The sequence below is a fragment of the Podarcis vaucheri genome (genome assembly GCF_965113315.1).
Source record: "Podarcis vaucheri genome assembly, chromosome: 14".
NCBI classification, from domain to species: Eukaryota; Metazoa; Chordata; class Lepidosauria; order Squamata; family Lacertidae; genus Podarcis; species Podarcis vaucheri.
The window spans coordinates 39,025,392-39,039,836 of record NC_138752.1 but is presented as its reverse complement, the minus strand read 5'-3'; the positions used below and the strand labels follow the sequence as shown (position 1 = coordinate 39,039,836).

The window sequence follows — 14,445 nt, the reverse complement described above, 5'->3', positions numbered from 1 at the left end:
TCAGCAAAGGTATCGGAGTCATGGAATGGCACAGGAAAACCTGTCTGCTCCACTGACTTACATGCAGATGCACAGAACTTTTAAACGTCGTTTGGAGACTTGCAAAAGCGAAACGCCGCCAGTAAAAAGACCAGCGTCAGAGCACAATCCTCTCTACGACTGCTCAGATGCCCAAAGGGACTTCCTTCCAGGTAAGTGTGTTCAGGATCGGAGCCTTAGAAAGGAGCGGAATCTCCCATCCCTTCTGCTGCTGGTGCTGCTACTTCCCCTTGAGTAGACTCCCCCTCTCGTCATCAGCGTGCGCGCTCCCGATCCACGCTGCCGGCCGGCGTGCGCGTCCTCCCCAGTTCTTCCCTTCGCTCTATGGGTCTTCTTTGCTGCTGCTGCTGCCGCTGCTAACGCCATGATCTTCCTGCTGGCCCTGTTTGCCAGCATCTTCCAAACAGGTGAGCGTTGCTGAGATCTAGGGGTGCCCAACTTTGCAGGCTGAGATCTGGGGGTGCCTCACCAGCCCTTCCCTCTCTCTGTAGCTGGGTCATGCTGAATTAGCCGTACTGCATGTCTGTTCTTTTGCCATCGGGAAGCAACGCCCTGTGCCTGCCCTCCACCCCGCCCGCCCCCGCCCCCGCCCCAATTGGCTAAGTCAATTTTCGCCAACCTGGTGTCTTCTAGATAAAAACACACAAACATAAAAAGAGCCCTGTTGGATCAGGCCAAACGGTGCTGGTACAACTAGATGGCCAACAGTGGCCAACTAGATGGCTGTGGAGAGTGCTTTTTCCAGGGGGTAACGGTAAAGGGACCCCTGACCATTAGGTCCAGTCGTGGCCAACTCTGGGGTTGCGGCGCTCATCTCGCTTTATTGGCCAAGGGAGCCGGCGTACAGCTTTCAGGTCATGTGGCCAGCATGACTAAGCTGCTTCTGGCGAACCAGAGCAGCACACGGAAACGCCGTTTACCTTCCCGCTGGAGCAGTACCTATTTATCTACTTGCACTTTGATGTGCTTTCGAACTGCTAGGTTGGCAGGAGCTGGAACCGAGCAACGGGAGCTCACCCCATCGCAGGGATTCGAACCGCCAACCTTCTGATCAGCAAGTCCTAGGCTCTGTGGTTTAACCCACAGCACCACCCGCACCCCAGGATTTTCAGGGGGTACTCAAGGGTAATAATAATATTATATTATTATTATTTATACCCATCCCATCTGGCTGGGTTTCCCCAGCCACTCTGGGCGGCTCCCAACAGAATATCAAAAACACGATAAAACCTCTTTTTTGTTGTTAGAAAGTGCGGCACTTACTGTAGGAACTAAATGGTGAGTACCAGCACCTATTTTTCTAGAGGGGAAAAAAAAACCACGTACTGTGGGAAACCTGCAAGCAGGACCTGAGTACAATAGTATTCACTTGTGATTTTCAGAAATCTTGCCCTTCCTCAGCTGCGCAGCATGTATTGCATGTCCTCCTCAAAATATATACATTAAATCTCTCTTCTCCTCTTATTTTCCAGCATTCACCGGTGTAAATGAACGCACCTTCCTGGCCATTAAGCCAGATGGGGTACAACGGCATCTGGTTGGAGAGATCATCCGACGCTTCGAGAAGAAGGGCTTCAAACTGGTGGCCATGAAGCTCATGCAGGTCAGAATACTTGGCTGAGTACCTAAGCTCTTTGTTGAGAGATGGATGGGGAACCTTTATGACCCAGTGGACCACATCTTTATCTTCCTGCCACCTCCATTCTGTGGGCTAACTTAGGGCTACCCACTTGTCAATCATTGGACACCAGGTGATTGACAAGTGGGTTGTCCCATCCATCTGTCAAAGGTGGCTCATTGTGGGGGAGAGACAACAACCAAGTGGGATTGAATTCCCTCTGCACCAGGCTTCTAGTCCTGCTTTCTATAGGCATTGGGGTGGAAGCAGCTGATTTAGCTACAGCTCTACCTGCCACACACCTTGCTTCACATAGGATGCCAGGTGTGGAGGAAATGACTGTGTTTGGGGGAAATTGTCTTATAGGCCAAATGGGGGGTGCCTGGTGGGCCAAATTTGGCCTGAAGACCAGAGACCTGGAGGTTGAAGGCTACAGTTTGATCGCACCCAGTGTTGTATATTATCTTTGCACGCTATCATTCTATTTTTGTGTTGGGGGTTATTCTCTATATTTTGTTGGTTTATTCATTGAAATTATAAACTGCTTTTCTACCACAGCACCCAAGGCAGTTTACAAATTTAAAGGACCACAAAAGAACATTTAAAATTGGTGGGGTGGCGGAGAAAGGACAATTCAGCTGGAACAGGGTCTGTTGTTGCCTCTGCCTGCTTCCCTAGTTAAAACCGATTAAATTAGGTTGGCTTATTTGTATTGCCTTATCTAACATTGTATGTAAGTATTTTCTGGATTCATTGACATCATTGTTATTTTAAATTGTTCTTAATGTTTAAATTGTTCTTAATTTTGCATGGTTGTATTTTTGGGTTTGTTTGCTGGGTTGTGAGACGCTTGGGGCACAATTCTGTGGCAAAGTGGCCTATAAATATATAAACTGATGGTGGTGATAATGATGCTGACTCAACTGTTAATTTCCTGATCTTTGATTATCATCATAACCCTAGGAGAATTTACTCCCACCCTTCAAGCAAGTTCCCAGGGCAGTTTACACACACAAAATAAAAGACTAAAAACAGTCGAAACATACTAAAAATCAGCAAAATTGTTTATAGAACTACACATCATTGATCAAGTCTGTGGCATGTGTTTGACCACGTGTTCATCCTGGAAGACCTGCTTCCTGCCTTGTAGGGCTTTTCCCACTTGGCTGGAAGGATGGGGCCCTGACAAACTCCCAACTACCAAAGCTGGAGTATTGTTTAGGGATTTTTTGGGGGGGTGTTGGGGTTGTTGATGTTGATTTTTTGTATCTTTATTTTGGATCCTATGATTTATGTGGAAATTCTTCAACTTGTGCACTTTTTGATGTTTGGTTTACTGTTTTATGACTACTTTTGCTATGTTTCTATTTTGCAATTTTTTAATACGATTTTGACTTTGGAAAGGCAGCATACAAATAAAATGATTGATTGATTGATTAGGCTTCCGAAGACTTGTTGAAGGAGCATTACATCGCCCTCCGTGAGCGTCCTTTCTATAACCGCCTGGTGAAATACATGAGCTCTGGACCTGTTGTGGCCATGGTGAGTGAAATAACAAATGCATTTTGCTATGAGAGCCAGTGTGGTGTAGTGGTTAAGAGCGGTAGTTTCGTAATCTGGGGAACTGGGTTCGCGTCTCCGCTCCTCCACATGCAGCTGCTGGGTGACCTTGGGCCAGTCACACTTCTTTGAAGTCTCTCAGCCCCACTCACCTCACAGAGTGTTTGTTGTGGGGGAGGAAGGGAAAGGAGAATGTTAGCTCCTTTGAGACTCCCAAAGGGGAGTGAAAGGCAGGGTATCAAATCCAAACTCTCCTTCTTCTTCTCCTTCATCTCCTTCTCCTTCTTTTTCTTCTTCTTCTTCTATGTGAGGGTCCTATCTCCTAACACATCTACCGTATTTTTCGCACCATAGGACGCACTTTTTCCCTCCTAAAAAGCAAGGGAAAATGTGTGTGCGTCCTATGGAACGAATGCAGGGGGGAGGCAGGCGGGAAAAGCCCCCAAGAGCCGCACACAAGCTCCGTGCGCTCTTGCGGGCTTTTCAACAGGAGGGAGAAGGGACTGACTTCCTCGGTAATCATATCAGTCCCTTCTCCCACCTCCCAGGAAAGCCAGGAGAAGCCGTGCAGCCCTTTTAAAAGGCGTGCGGCTTCTGCCGGTTTTGCGGGAGGTGGGGGAATCCCCCCGCCTCCCAGGAGAAGCCGTGCAGCCCTTTTAAAAGGTGCGCGGCTTCTGCCAGTTTTGCAGGAGGTGGGGGACTCCCCCCGCCTCCCAGGAGAAGCCGTGCAGCCCTTTTAAAAGGCGCGTGGCTTCTGCCGGTTTTGCGGGAGGTGGGGGAATTTCCTCACCTCTCACAAAAGCCAGGAGAAGCCGCGATCCCTTTAAAGGGTTTGCACGGCTTCTGCGGGCTTTTGGGAGAGGTGAGGGAATATCCCCCCACCTCCCAGTAAAGCCAGGAAAGCCCTGTGCAGCCCCTCCGCCAAGGAGAGGCTGCACGGGGCTAAAGGGGAAGCCAAAACAGCGAGCGGGATCCATCCCGTTCGCTGCCTTGGCTTCCTCCATAGCTGCGCGCAGCCCCTCTGCCAAGGAGAGGCTGCACGGGGCTATGGATTCTTCAGCCCCACGCAGCCTCTCCTTGCCGGAGGGAGAGGCTGCACGGGGCTAAAGGGGAAGCCAAAACAGCGAGCGGGATCCATCCCGCTCGCTGCCTTGGCTTGATCCATAGCTGCACGCAACCCCTCCGGCAGGGAGAGGTTGTGTGCAGCCTGTACGCTGCTCTTTGGGGCTGCGGGGGGGGGGGAAATATTTTTTTCTTGAATTCCCCCCCTAAAAACTGGGTGCGCCCTATGGTCCGGTGCGCCCTATGGTGCGAAAAATACGGTATATTTTCTAACAATACACAAGTACAGAAGAGCAGTCTTGTTGGCACGTTCTGACATTTTGCCCTCCAAGATCCCAGACAGCAGAACACGGGGGGGGGGGGGGTGTTGGGAAACCTTGTAAGAAATACTATCTCTTTGAGAAGGAAGCTCATCACTTCCCTCTTCCCCAGGAATGTTTTCTCAAGTGGTTTAGCAGAACAAGGCCACTGGCACTGAGAAGGTTGCCTTTTCCATAGGTTTTCAGCAAGTGGGTCACGGTTTGATCTAAGGCAGGCGACACCAGCAACAGCACGACCACCATCCAAATAGGCAGCAACAAAGAAAGAAAGGGCTCCCTAAATGTGCAATGAGGCTAAAGGTGTGTCTCGGGTCACCAAAAGTTCGAATGCTAGTGGGAGTTTTTCATCCCTTCACCCCAGGTTTGGCAGGGACTGGAAGTGGTGAAGACAGCTCGCGTCATGATCGGCGAAACTAACCCAGCAGATTCCAAGCCTGGGACTATCCGAGGTGACTTCTGCATTGAAGTTGGCAAGTGAGTGAAAACCTTGTTTACTTTTGGGGCAGTTCTCTCTTCTGACCGTTTTGTGTGACTCCGGCAATGCAACTATTGGTCCACCACAGCAAGGAATGGGGGCTCAGCCAGGTGCCGTTTTCTGCCTGAGATGCTCTAAAACTGCATTCCTGTAAACAGAGTGGAAACTAAATCAGAGGATGATTAAAAATAAATAAATCAGGAAGGCCTTTTTGTTTCTGCATTAGGAGATAGGGGCATTGTTCACACATTCTGTGTGTCTAGCAAAAATAATCAAAATCCTGTTTAGTGCAAATGTTTCAGATTGGACTGTGCACTAGATCTAACCAAATTCCAAACCAAATCAGGCTAATTTGGGTGGACAAGGGTTTATTGTGACATGTGAATGCAGCCAATGTAGATTATGGGTTTGTAAGTAAGAAGGAAGCATTTTTATGTGAACATGGGCCAAAATTAAACTGCCTCCCAGTAATGTTAGAAATGACCTCCAGCTTCATAGATTTGAAAGGCAAGTGGAGTATTTTTGCTTCTTCCAGGGTTTATTGTTGGCGAGTCCCTGCCTGCCAATACACATGCTGTTAATACAGTCCATCCCGTCTGTGAGCAAACACCCTCCCTCAGCAAAATGGACCTTTTATAAGGGAAAGAAAGAGAGAGAGCTGGGAAAATGGGGCAGGAGGGGAAGCAGCAGCAAGAAGTGGGAAACGAACAGCAAAGAATTGGAAAATAAGAAAAGACTCTGATGAATTATTGCATAAGGTTATAAAAATGGAAATGATCATTTTTCATCCCTTTCCCCCTACCCTGTTAGGAACATAAGAAGCTGTTGTATAGAGCCCAAATCCACACCATACATTGTGGGAGCTGGAGTTAGTCAAGGGTGCTGACAGTTCTTTGGAGAGCCCTATTCCCCTTGCAGAGCTACAATTTCCAGTTTCCTTTGAAGAGGGATTTATGATTAGACCTCTCTGAGAACGGTAGCTCTGTGAGGGGAATCAGGGGTCTCCTCTCAGCACCACGGACAGTTTCCCAGCAGTCTTTGGGAGAAAGCAGTGGCGGCTTAAAGTGGAATCGCAGCACTTTAAATGTATGGTGTGAATGTGAGCAGTCACATCATTTGTCCATCTGGCCTATCAGCAGCTCTCCGGGATTTGGCAGGAGCTTTTTTCTGTACCTGGCAATTGAAACCTAGCTCATCGTATTCATATATGCCCAATTGCACAAGAACTTAGTTAACTGTGGCACAATGCATCCAGCTGCACCGTGGGATATATTTGTTCCTTTTCCCTACAGGAATGTGATCCATGGGAGCGATTCGGTGGAGAGCGCCCAGCGAGAGATCTTGCTCTGGTTCCGCACAGATGAACTGGCCTGCTGGGAAGACAGTGCAGATCACTGGATTTATGAGTAAGGCAGAGCAGCTGAAGTCCGGCCCCCTCTGCTGCTGTCACAAAGGCACTGCACAAACCCGTCCATTCCCTTTCAGCTTATCTGGGATTCCCCTGGGTAGCTTTTTTCTTTTGTTGAGTTGGGTGGGGAAGAGAAAGGGCGGGAGTATTTTAGATCTGAACAAACATATCATGTCAGTTTAACAGCTAGTAATTTAATTCCCTTTCCCCCTGCCTCCCCAGCCCCCAATTATAGCCTTTTGGGGGCAATATTAGAGAAATCTGCGCTATTAAACCAATATGGAAAACCACACACCAAAGGGATTCCAGTTCTCTTTTAGAATGTATTTTCAAAGGGCTTCATTAGTGGTTTTCCTGCTGCCTCCCAATCCAAGCCTGCAAAGACTACCCCACTATGTTAGGCCACAGTTTTACTAGCTACAGGGCACAGACCCCACTTTGCAATCCTAGTCAGTGGATTGCCTGGGCTTGCATCCTGCTGTCCGCAGCATCTTTGGGGTTGCAAAGCACCATGCCTCTGGCCACAAGAGTTTGATTTCAAACAACGCAGGCGAAAATAGGCCACCCAACGTAATTGCAACATCAGGTGACTGGCCCTTCCTACTTTCCCAACTTTACGCATGGGAAGAGTGGGGGAAATACAGATCCAGCCTGCTGCCCCTGCTCTTTCCAAAAGGAAACATCAAATAAGACAGAAGCAAGGGGAGTTGTGCTGTTTCGCTTTACTTAAGCAGCAGCAAATACAAACAATTGCTCGCAGCTAGCAATATCCCGAGCTTGAGCAACAGGGCTTATACAGCTGATGTTACGTCCTGCTCTCTCTCTAGTGAATGCAATTTCTTTTTGGGCAATGACTTGAAATGCAGAATTCACGCTGCTCGTATCTCATACCTGCCCCACTTTCTCCAATAGTCCAGGACGGCGGGGGGGGGGGAGCTGCTTTAGTGCATGTTTTATCTTAGGGATGGCAAATATTCAGGTCTCCAGATGTTGGAGCCTCCATCACCTCTGACTGTTGGCCATGCTGTCTGGAGCTGATGGGAGTTGGAGTCCAACAACATTTGGAGGACCACTGTCCACCTGTGTTGTTTTTTAAAATAATCTTATTCACAGCTGACAACTATTCAGTAGGAACAGAATGCTGGGATTTGGGAGCGGAAGATGGCATTTCTGGAGGCCTCTGATAGAAACAGCCAAATCCCATTAAGTTGGGACCTGGCTGGAGAAGTATTGTTCCTAGGCTATCATGGTTCCTGTGTTTTCCTCTGGGATCTTTCATCCCACTGCATGTTACTGTTCTTCCAGATATTTCCCAAAAGGAGATTGTTTACATCTATAAATATGTACAGGGCTACTTTTTAAATACTGGCTGCGTTTTGCTTTTGTAAAATAAATTTTGGGAAAAGGCAATCGTTTTTACTCTGTGTCTGTCAGGGTGGTGTATCTTGGAAAAGGGTGTGGATGGCTGGCTGGGAGTACAGAACAAGGGCACTTCATACTTGCACCATATTGTTGCAGGTGACACCCCCCCCTGCCCCATCACTCGGATGTGCACCATCAAAAGATGCAATAAATTTCATGGCAGTAGCTCCTTAAAAATGCCACTTCTAGTGTGTGTTTATCAATGCTCTCGAATCTGTGATGTTAACACACTTTTTTTTATTACATACAGAACAGATATGGTCATCTTTTGGATAGCGTATAAGGGACAAAGCATAGGGAGAGTGGGGTTGTTTTTTCATACAGCAGTCTCTTTACATCTTTAGACCAAAACAGCAGAGTTGACAGGCCTTAAGACACTTTTTAAAAAATTCCTTTTATAACATACAAGTTAACTTTACATACATCACAGTGGAGATGTGGCGGGGAGGTGTCTGTAAGTCAAATCAGCTTTTATCTTGCCGGCAAGTAGCTATCAGGAGTCAACAGCCAGCACTGTGAGGCTTTCTCCCCATAGCTACGCCTCTCCCTCCCCCCGCGTCCCCCCCCCCACCTTGAACATGTGCTTCTTTTCAATGAAAACGTAACTTCAAACTGTGAAAGGTTCTTTGGGCATATATTTGTAGGCAGGGGAGGCAAAAGGAGCAGTATCCTGACTAATAAATGCTGGGAACTGAGAACTGCAGGAGGCTTTGCAGTTGTATCTGTTTTTGTTTTTGTTTAAAAAAGACCATACCTTGGTTCAGTTCTGCATGAGGAAGTATTCCTGCTCGCGGGTCTTTTGGCAACAGGTAGATCAGTTTTAAAACGATGGCACCCTGTCGGACTCCACATGCTCGCCCTCTCAACTGCCGTGGTGCTGTAGGGGTAGGGCTTTGGGGGCAGAAGTTATGGGACACAGACCCAACTCAGCAGAATGAGCAGCTCCCCCCTTCCCAAATGCAGCTTACTTCAAAAATGCAGTAAGTGAAGCAATACATGTTCCCATCTAAAGGTCTGCCGGGCTGGGAGACCATTAAGGCCAGAGTCTAAAACCACCTAGCTGCACCATTGCTAAGTAGTGCCTAAGCCAAAGCTGCCCACCCCACCGGTCCTCACTTTTAAAAAACCGACTTCCCTTTCTCTCTCCTCCCAGGCTCTGCTGTTGTCAGGTTGCTCTCCAGGTCACGTTAGTTTCCTCCCACCCCTTCCAAAAGGTATTTCACCCCCAGAACAGACTGAACAAAATAAGAACATAGGAAGCATAAGAATAGTCAGGCGAGTGGTCCATCTAGCTTAGTATTGTCTACACTGACAGGCAGGAGCTTTCCCCAACTCTACCTGGAGACATCAGGGCTTTTATTTATAACCCAGGACCTTTTGCATGGAAGGCAGATATTCTACCTGTGAGCTACAGGCCCTGTGTCGCCTTCCCAGCTCCCCTCTCCCCCACTTCAGAGCAAGCGGTACAAGATCTGCTTCATTCTCTACTTAATTGGGACAAGCACAGAGGATTAGCTGTCTTATGTCTTTTGCCCTCTAATGAACAGAGATTCAACTCCACCTGGACTGTGGCCATCTTTCTGAGCAGAGCACTAGGGTTGCAGTGGGGCAGGCATGGTGGTGGGGAATGTGACAGGATAGATTAGTGGTATTACTTGCTAACTTGCCCCAAGAGAATAGCAAATCTTGGCTGATGGCACTGCTGTTTCAAATGGAATAATGAAAGGGTGTCTTAACAATCTGCTCTTCTCTCTCCTGCACACTATTATTTCATCAGTAGTCTAGAAAACAGCTAGGATATGCTGGCATTGGGCAACAAAACCCTTTCCATAGGAGAAGTATCAGGAGGCGGTCTGGCTTCTTGTTTACTGAAAAGCCAATCCCAAAGGGTTGGGACCTCCTTGTGACATGGAAAATAAGGTGTTAGCTGCGCTCAGTGAAATTGTTGATATCTCCCTAGTGTGTCACCTCCAGGTAGGTCTGGTAGGGTAAGGCCTAAGAAGAGAAGAAGCGTTTGGATTTGATATCCCGCTTTATCACTACCCTAAGGAGTCTCAACGCGGCTCACATTCTCCTTTCCCTTCCTCCCCCACAACAAACACTCTGTGAGGTGAGTGAGGCTGAGAGACTTCAGAGAAGTGTGACTAGTCCAAGGTCACCCAGCAGCTGCATGTGGAGGAGCAGAGACACGAACCCAGTTCCCCAGATTGCAAGACTACCGCTCTTAACCACTACACCACACTGGCTCTCAAGAGTGGCCTGAAATCTGGAAACTTAATGGACAGAATAAAAATAGGAGAACCTAGGAAGCTGCTTTTACAGCAGCTGAGACATTCCATTTTGCCCAGTACCATGTAGACTGCCTGGCAGTGGCTGCCCAGAGTCTTATGACGAGGTCTTTCCCACCACCCGCTCTCTTCTTGATCATTTTTTAAACTGAAGATGGCAGGGACTGAATCTTCTTCCTGCAAAGCAGATGCTCTGCTCCTGATACCTGTTCCCTCCGCCTTTGCTACCTACCCTGTAAGCCTCACTCTCTTTCTCATCATGAATAAAGCCCCCATTTGATCTCAAGCCTTGCTGCAGCTACTTAACCACATTTGGTGCTCTTTCAAATCAAACTACCCCAATGACTTCACTAGCCTTCTAGATTTCCTCTCTCCTGCTCTTGGCGAAAAATTATGGGCCAGAGATCGACAATGTCGACTTGCAAGTCCCTACGTCCTCCCCACCCACCAGCTTTACCGCTTAACGTCTCTTTCTTGTTTTTTCTTCATCTTGGTTTGTTGTGCGGAACCCACAGACCTTTTCAGCCTTTGCCATATTTCTTTCATCTCTTTGTACATTCTGTGGCTCTGGGTGGCTTTGAGTAAGCAAGTGACATAAAACCACACATAAGAGTAGGGGTCTCTGAAGAGGTCCAGCTTGTGGCCAGGTGTTAAGAAATGGAGCTGTAAGGCATTCGATATGTGTGCCATGGTGCTTGTGTGCCTGCCATACCCAAGCCACTACTCTCAGCACACCAGAAAGGGGGCTAAGTCACAGCGTGGTACGGTTGACTGGACTGGGGCAAGTGTTCCCACAAGCTGTTCAGACTATGACTGGACTTCCTTTTTAGTCTATGTTTTCTCAGACCTCATTCAGGCATGGAGAAAGAAAACATTGCCCACAAGGGCAGGCAGGGGAGGCCTGAGAGATGCAAAAAGAAAGAAAAAAGCCTGCAATAATCTCCCTCTGCTGCAAAGCGCACAAAGAAAGGGGCACGTGGACAGTCCCAAGCTTTGACTCTACCAAGAACTGCCAGGAAGTTGCCCCCCCCCCCGTCTTTCTCTCTCTAAGGAAGACCCACCTCCCTCTCTAAAAAACCTTGGTCTCCCCTGGCTTCAAAGAAAATTAAAACGTGAAAGGTTCTGTGAGATTTAAATAAGACGTTAAGAGCACTTAACATTTCTGGGCTTCTTCCTGCTGCTTCCTCCCACAGCCTTTAAAGTTCATCAGCCTCTGAACTGCCTACGGCAGAAACCTCCTTATATCCCAGAGGACCAGCTGTTTACAACTTCATCTCAAGCAGCAATCCACTCCCAGTCACTGGTGCCGAGTCACGAAGCATGAGACAGGGCTCACTGGCTGGGATGGAACTGCCACTGGATGTGGCAGGGTGGGGGCAAGAGAAGGGGAGCAACAGGTGGGATGCATGTTATGAGTGTGCACACCTGCCATCAACCGGGTGAGCAGCCAGCAGAGTGGCAGCGCCCTAACTTGCATGCCACAGCTGTGGGTGCTGCTTTCTCAACATCCTCTCCCAACAAGACCACCTCTGCTTCCTTCTCTTGCTGCTTCTGGAAGCCGCTTAACAAAGGACCAATGTCTTCTCCTCAGCTCCTTTCCCCGTTTCTTCATTTCCCCAGCCCATCCTCCCCAAGCACATACCTCTCCACCGACTGCCTTGCTCCATCTCCCCCAAGTCCAAGTCTGCTTTCATTGGTTTCAATACATGTCATGGAGAGGGAGGGGCCTAGTCTCCATCTTGACTGCTTGCTTTCCTGAATTGCCTGCAAGATACATTTGAATACCTCTTGAGAGCCAGTTGCAGCACCCAAGTCTCCATTGGGGCCCTAGTGGAGTAGCACAAGGTAAAGGAGCACAAAGCACACCTTGGTGGCCTTTCAGCAGCAGAGGACTTCCCAGTTCTTTCAATGACTCTCCACATACCAGCTAAACATACATATTGCCTTCCTCTCCATCAGCACACCACCCACTGCTACAAAGAGCTGGAGATGCCCGTTCCACCTTCAAGTCTACCAATTGTGCCTCTCACCTGAATTATTATATATGATATTTGTTAGGCTTGAATCTTCCCCTTCCTCGAAGGAGTTCAGAACTGGGCACCCCGGGACTCTCCAAGAGGTCTCCCATAAATAGAATCACAGAAGTGTCAAGTTGGAAGGGACCATAACCTCCTGCAAAACCCCAACGTGGGGTTCAAACCCATGACCCTGAGATTAAAAGTCTCATGCTCTACTGACTTGAGTTATGCTTTTAAGTGCCCAGGCCCAGATCTAAACAGCTTCAGCGGTGGAAGCCCATCATGTGCCTGTGGTCCGTCTCTGGGCACTGATGTCCCGCTGTTGACTTCCATACCACAGTCTTCCCAAACGCATCCATACGCTCTTTTGGATTCCCAACCTCCCAATTTATCCCAGATAATCCCCTGTGAGCAGGTCCCAAAGAGAGACAGCGAAGGAGACAAGGTTGGAATGATCGCTTTGCTATGATGGGATCCATCTCTCTAGTCCTGGTTTGCAGACCAGTGCATGCCGTCAACGCTGCCTCCGTGGTGGTGAAGTGGGCAGGGGCAAGAGCCGGCAAACATCTTAGTTCTTCCATGCAGGCAGATGAAGGAAGGAGGGAGGGGACCGTCTTGAAAACCTCATCCAAGCCAAGTCCGCTCTGCCTGTGCATCTCTCGTTGCCTCACTTGGGGGCGGAGGGGCCTTCATTGCCATGGTTCTCCCCCTTTGGAAAGCTGGCAGTAACCCAGCCATTTTAGAAAGCATGCAGGCCCAAGATGAAAGCTGCAAGTTTGGAGGTTAGATGAGGGAGGGAGCCGCTATCCAGTGCAGGAGCTGCTGCGGTTGGTTGTCTGGGGCCTTGGTTTTCCAGCAGTAGGAGAAATGCAGGAGTTCTGGTATGTACATACTGGCATTCCGGGAGTTTGGGGGGATCAGAGGGGAGAGAGTTATAATTGGCAGAAAAAGAAAAGACAAGAGTAGCTCATTCGGGGATGTAGGAAACTTGCCACACAATGATGTGGCTCCGTTCAGCCTTGGAGAGGATGGGCTTGACTTGGGTGGCTTCTCCTGCGTTTTCCTCCGTCTCGTCATCTTCTCCATCACCTGTGGAGAGACCTTGTACAATGAATGGAAGAGAAGAACTTGGAAGCACCAAAGCTCCACCAAGCAGGCCTCCCAATCATTAGTAATAGGTACCATTTACATAGCATCTTTAGATGCCTGAGAGTGCTTTGCATACATCATTATAATCTTTACCCCAACTCTGTAGACCCAAGTTATCCAAGTTCTGCAAATGGAGAGCTGCGGAGTGGGAGAGGTCAAAATTCATCTAGTTCTCCTGAGCAGAAAGCTTGATTCAGGTCATCCATGGTGTGTCTGCATTACATATTCATACTGATTTTTAATTGTGGTTTTATTGCTTCTTTTTATTGTAGTACAATAAGAAATGAGATAATTACAGAAGCAGTTAAAAATACAATTAAAAAACACACCTTATTTAGCGCAGCACATTTCCATTGCTACAACAGGTCAAAAAAATCACTTAGGTGATCCACCAAGACTCTCAGCAACTTCTAAGTGGTCTGTGCAAGCAGGGGAGTTGGGGAACTGCTGAGTCTGTGGCAGAGGAAAGGATGGAAGCAGGATGTCCTGCGCTGTAACTCTCAAAGGGCCAAACAAGATACGGATGTTTGCCATGGTGTGGTTGCTTTTTCTTTTAACAAATAGATGATGTGAGAGGGAAGTATGACTCAGAGGGGGACTATGGCATGGAGAGAAGGGCCATTCATCCCTTCGTCCCTGCCGCAATCCCAATCAAAATCAGGGCCCTTGCACCAGCTATGGACAACAACAGGACAACTCAGAACCCCTAAAGTACAGGACACGCTTAAAGTGGTACTTATGAATGTGACATGCCTCTGAAGACGGTTCGGAAACTTCAGCTAGTGCAGAATTCAGCGGCCAGGTTGCTCATCAGAGCAACACGGTTTGAGCATTATTACACTGTCCAACTGCACTGGCTACCAATTAGCTTCTGGGTACAATTCAAAGCGCTGGTTTTGACCTATAAAGTCTTAAACGGCTCAGGACCGCAATACTGCAAGGACCGCCTCTTTCCATATGCACCTACCTGGACCCTGAGATCATCTTCTGAGGCCCTCCTTCGTGTGCCTCCTCCTTGAGAGGCCCAGAGGGTGGCAACACGAGAACGGGGCCTTCTCTGCAGTGGCTCCCCGTCTGTGGAATGCT

The 14,445-nt window shown here is 48.4% G+C and overlaps 2 protein-coding genes across 15 annotated transcripts in view; one reads left to right on the top strand and one right to left on the bottom strand.

Moving 5' to 3' along the window:
• Positions 1–67: 67 nt before the first annotated feature.
• On the top strand, positions 68–7,892 carry NME3 (NME/NM23 nucleoside diphosphate kinase 3; the record flags this gene model as incomplete). 2 transcript variants are annotated; one of them, XM_082200160.1, is made up of 5 exons in its annotated part: positions 68–191; positions 1,512–1,642; positions 3,098–3,199; positions 4,961–5,073; positions 6,367–7,892. In XM_082200160.1, the coding sequence occupies 5 exons, from the start codon at positions 68–70 to the stop codon at positions 6,482–6,484; spliced, it is 588 nt and encodes a 195-aa protein (XP_082056286.1). In that variant the 3' UTR covers positions 6,485–7,892. The 2 variants fall into 2 exon arrangements, with proteins under 2 accessions (XP_082056286.1, XP_082056287.1); XM_082200161.1 differs by lacking the exon at positions 68–191 and adding an exon at positions 288–446.
• Positions 7,893–8,121: 229 nt separating this feature from the next.
• Positions 8,122–14,445, bottom strand: part of MAPK8IP3 (mitogen-activated protein kinase 8 interacting protein 3) — a 69,686-nt gene continuing 63,362 nt past the window's right edge. For 12 of the 13 annotated variants that reach the window (XM_082200039.1, XM_082200035.1, XM_082200030.1 and 9 more), the window contains one exon: positions 8,122–13,299. In XM_082200039.1, the coding sequence (XP_082056165.1) occupies positions 13,178–13,299 (122 nt within the window). In that variant the 3' untranslated portion in view covers positions 8,122–13,177. The remainder of the gene's footprint in view (positions 13,300–14,445) is intronic. The other variant, XR_014213767.1, reaches the window with a different exon arrangement.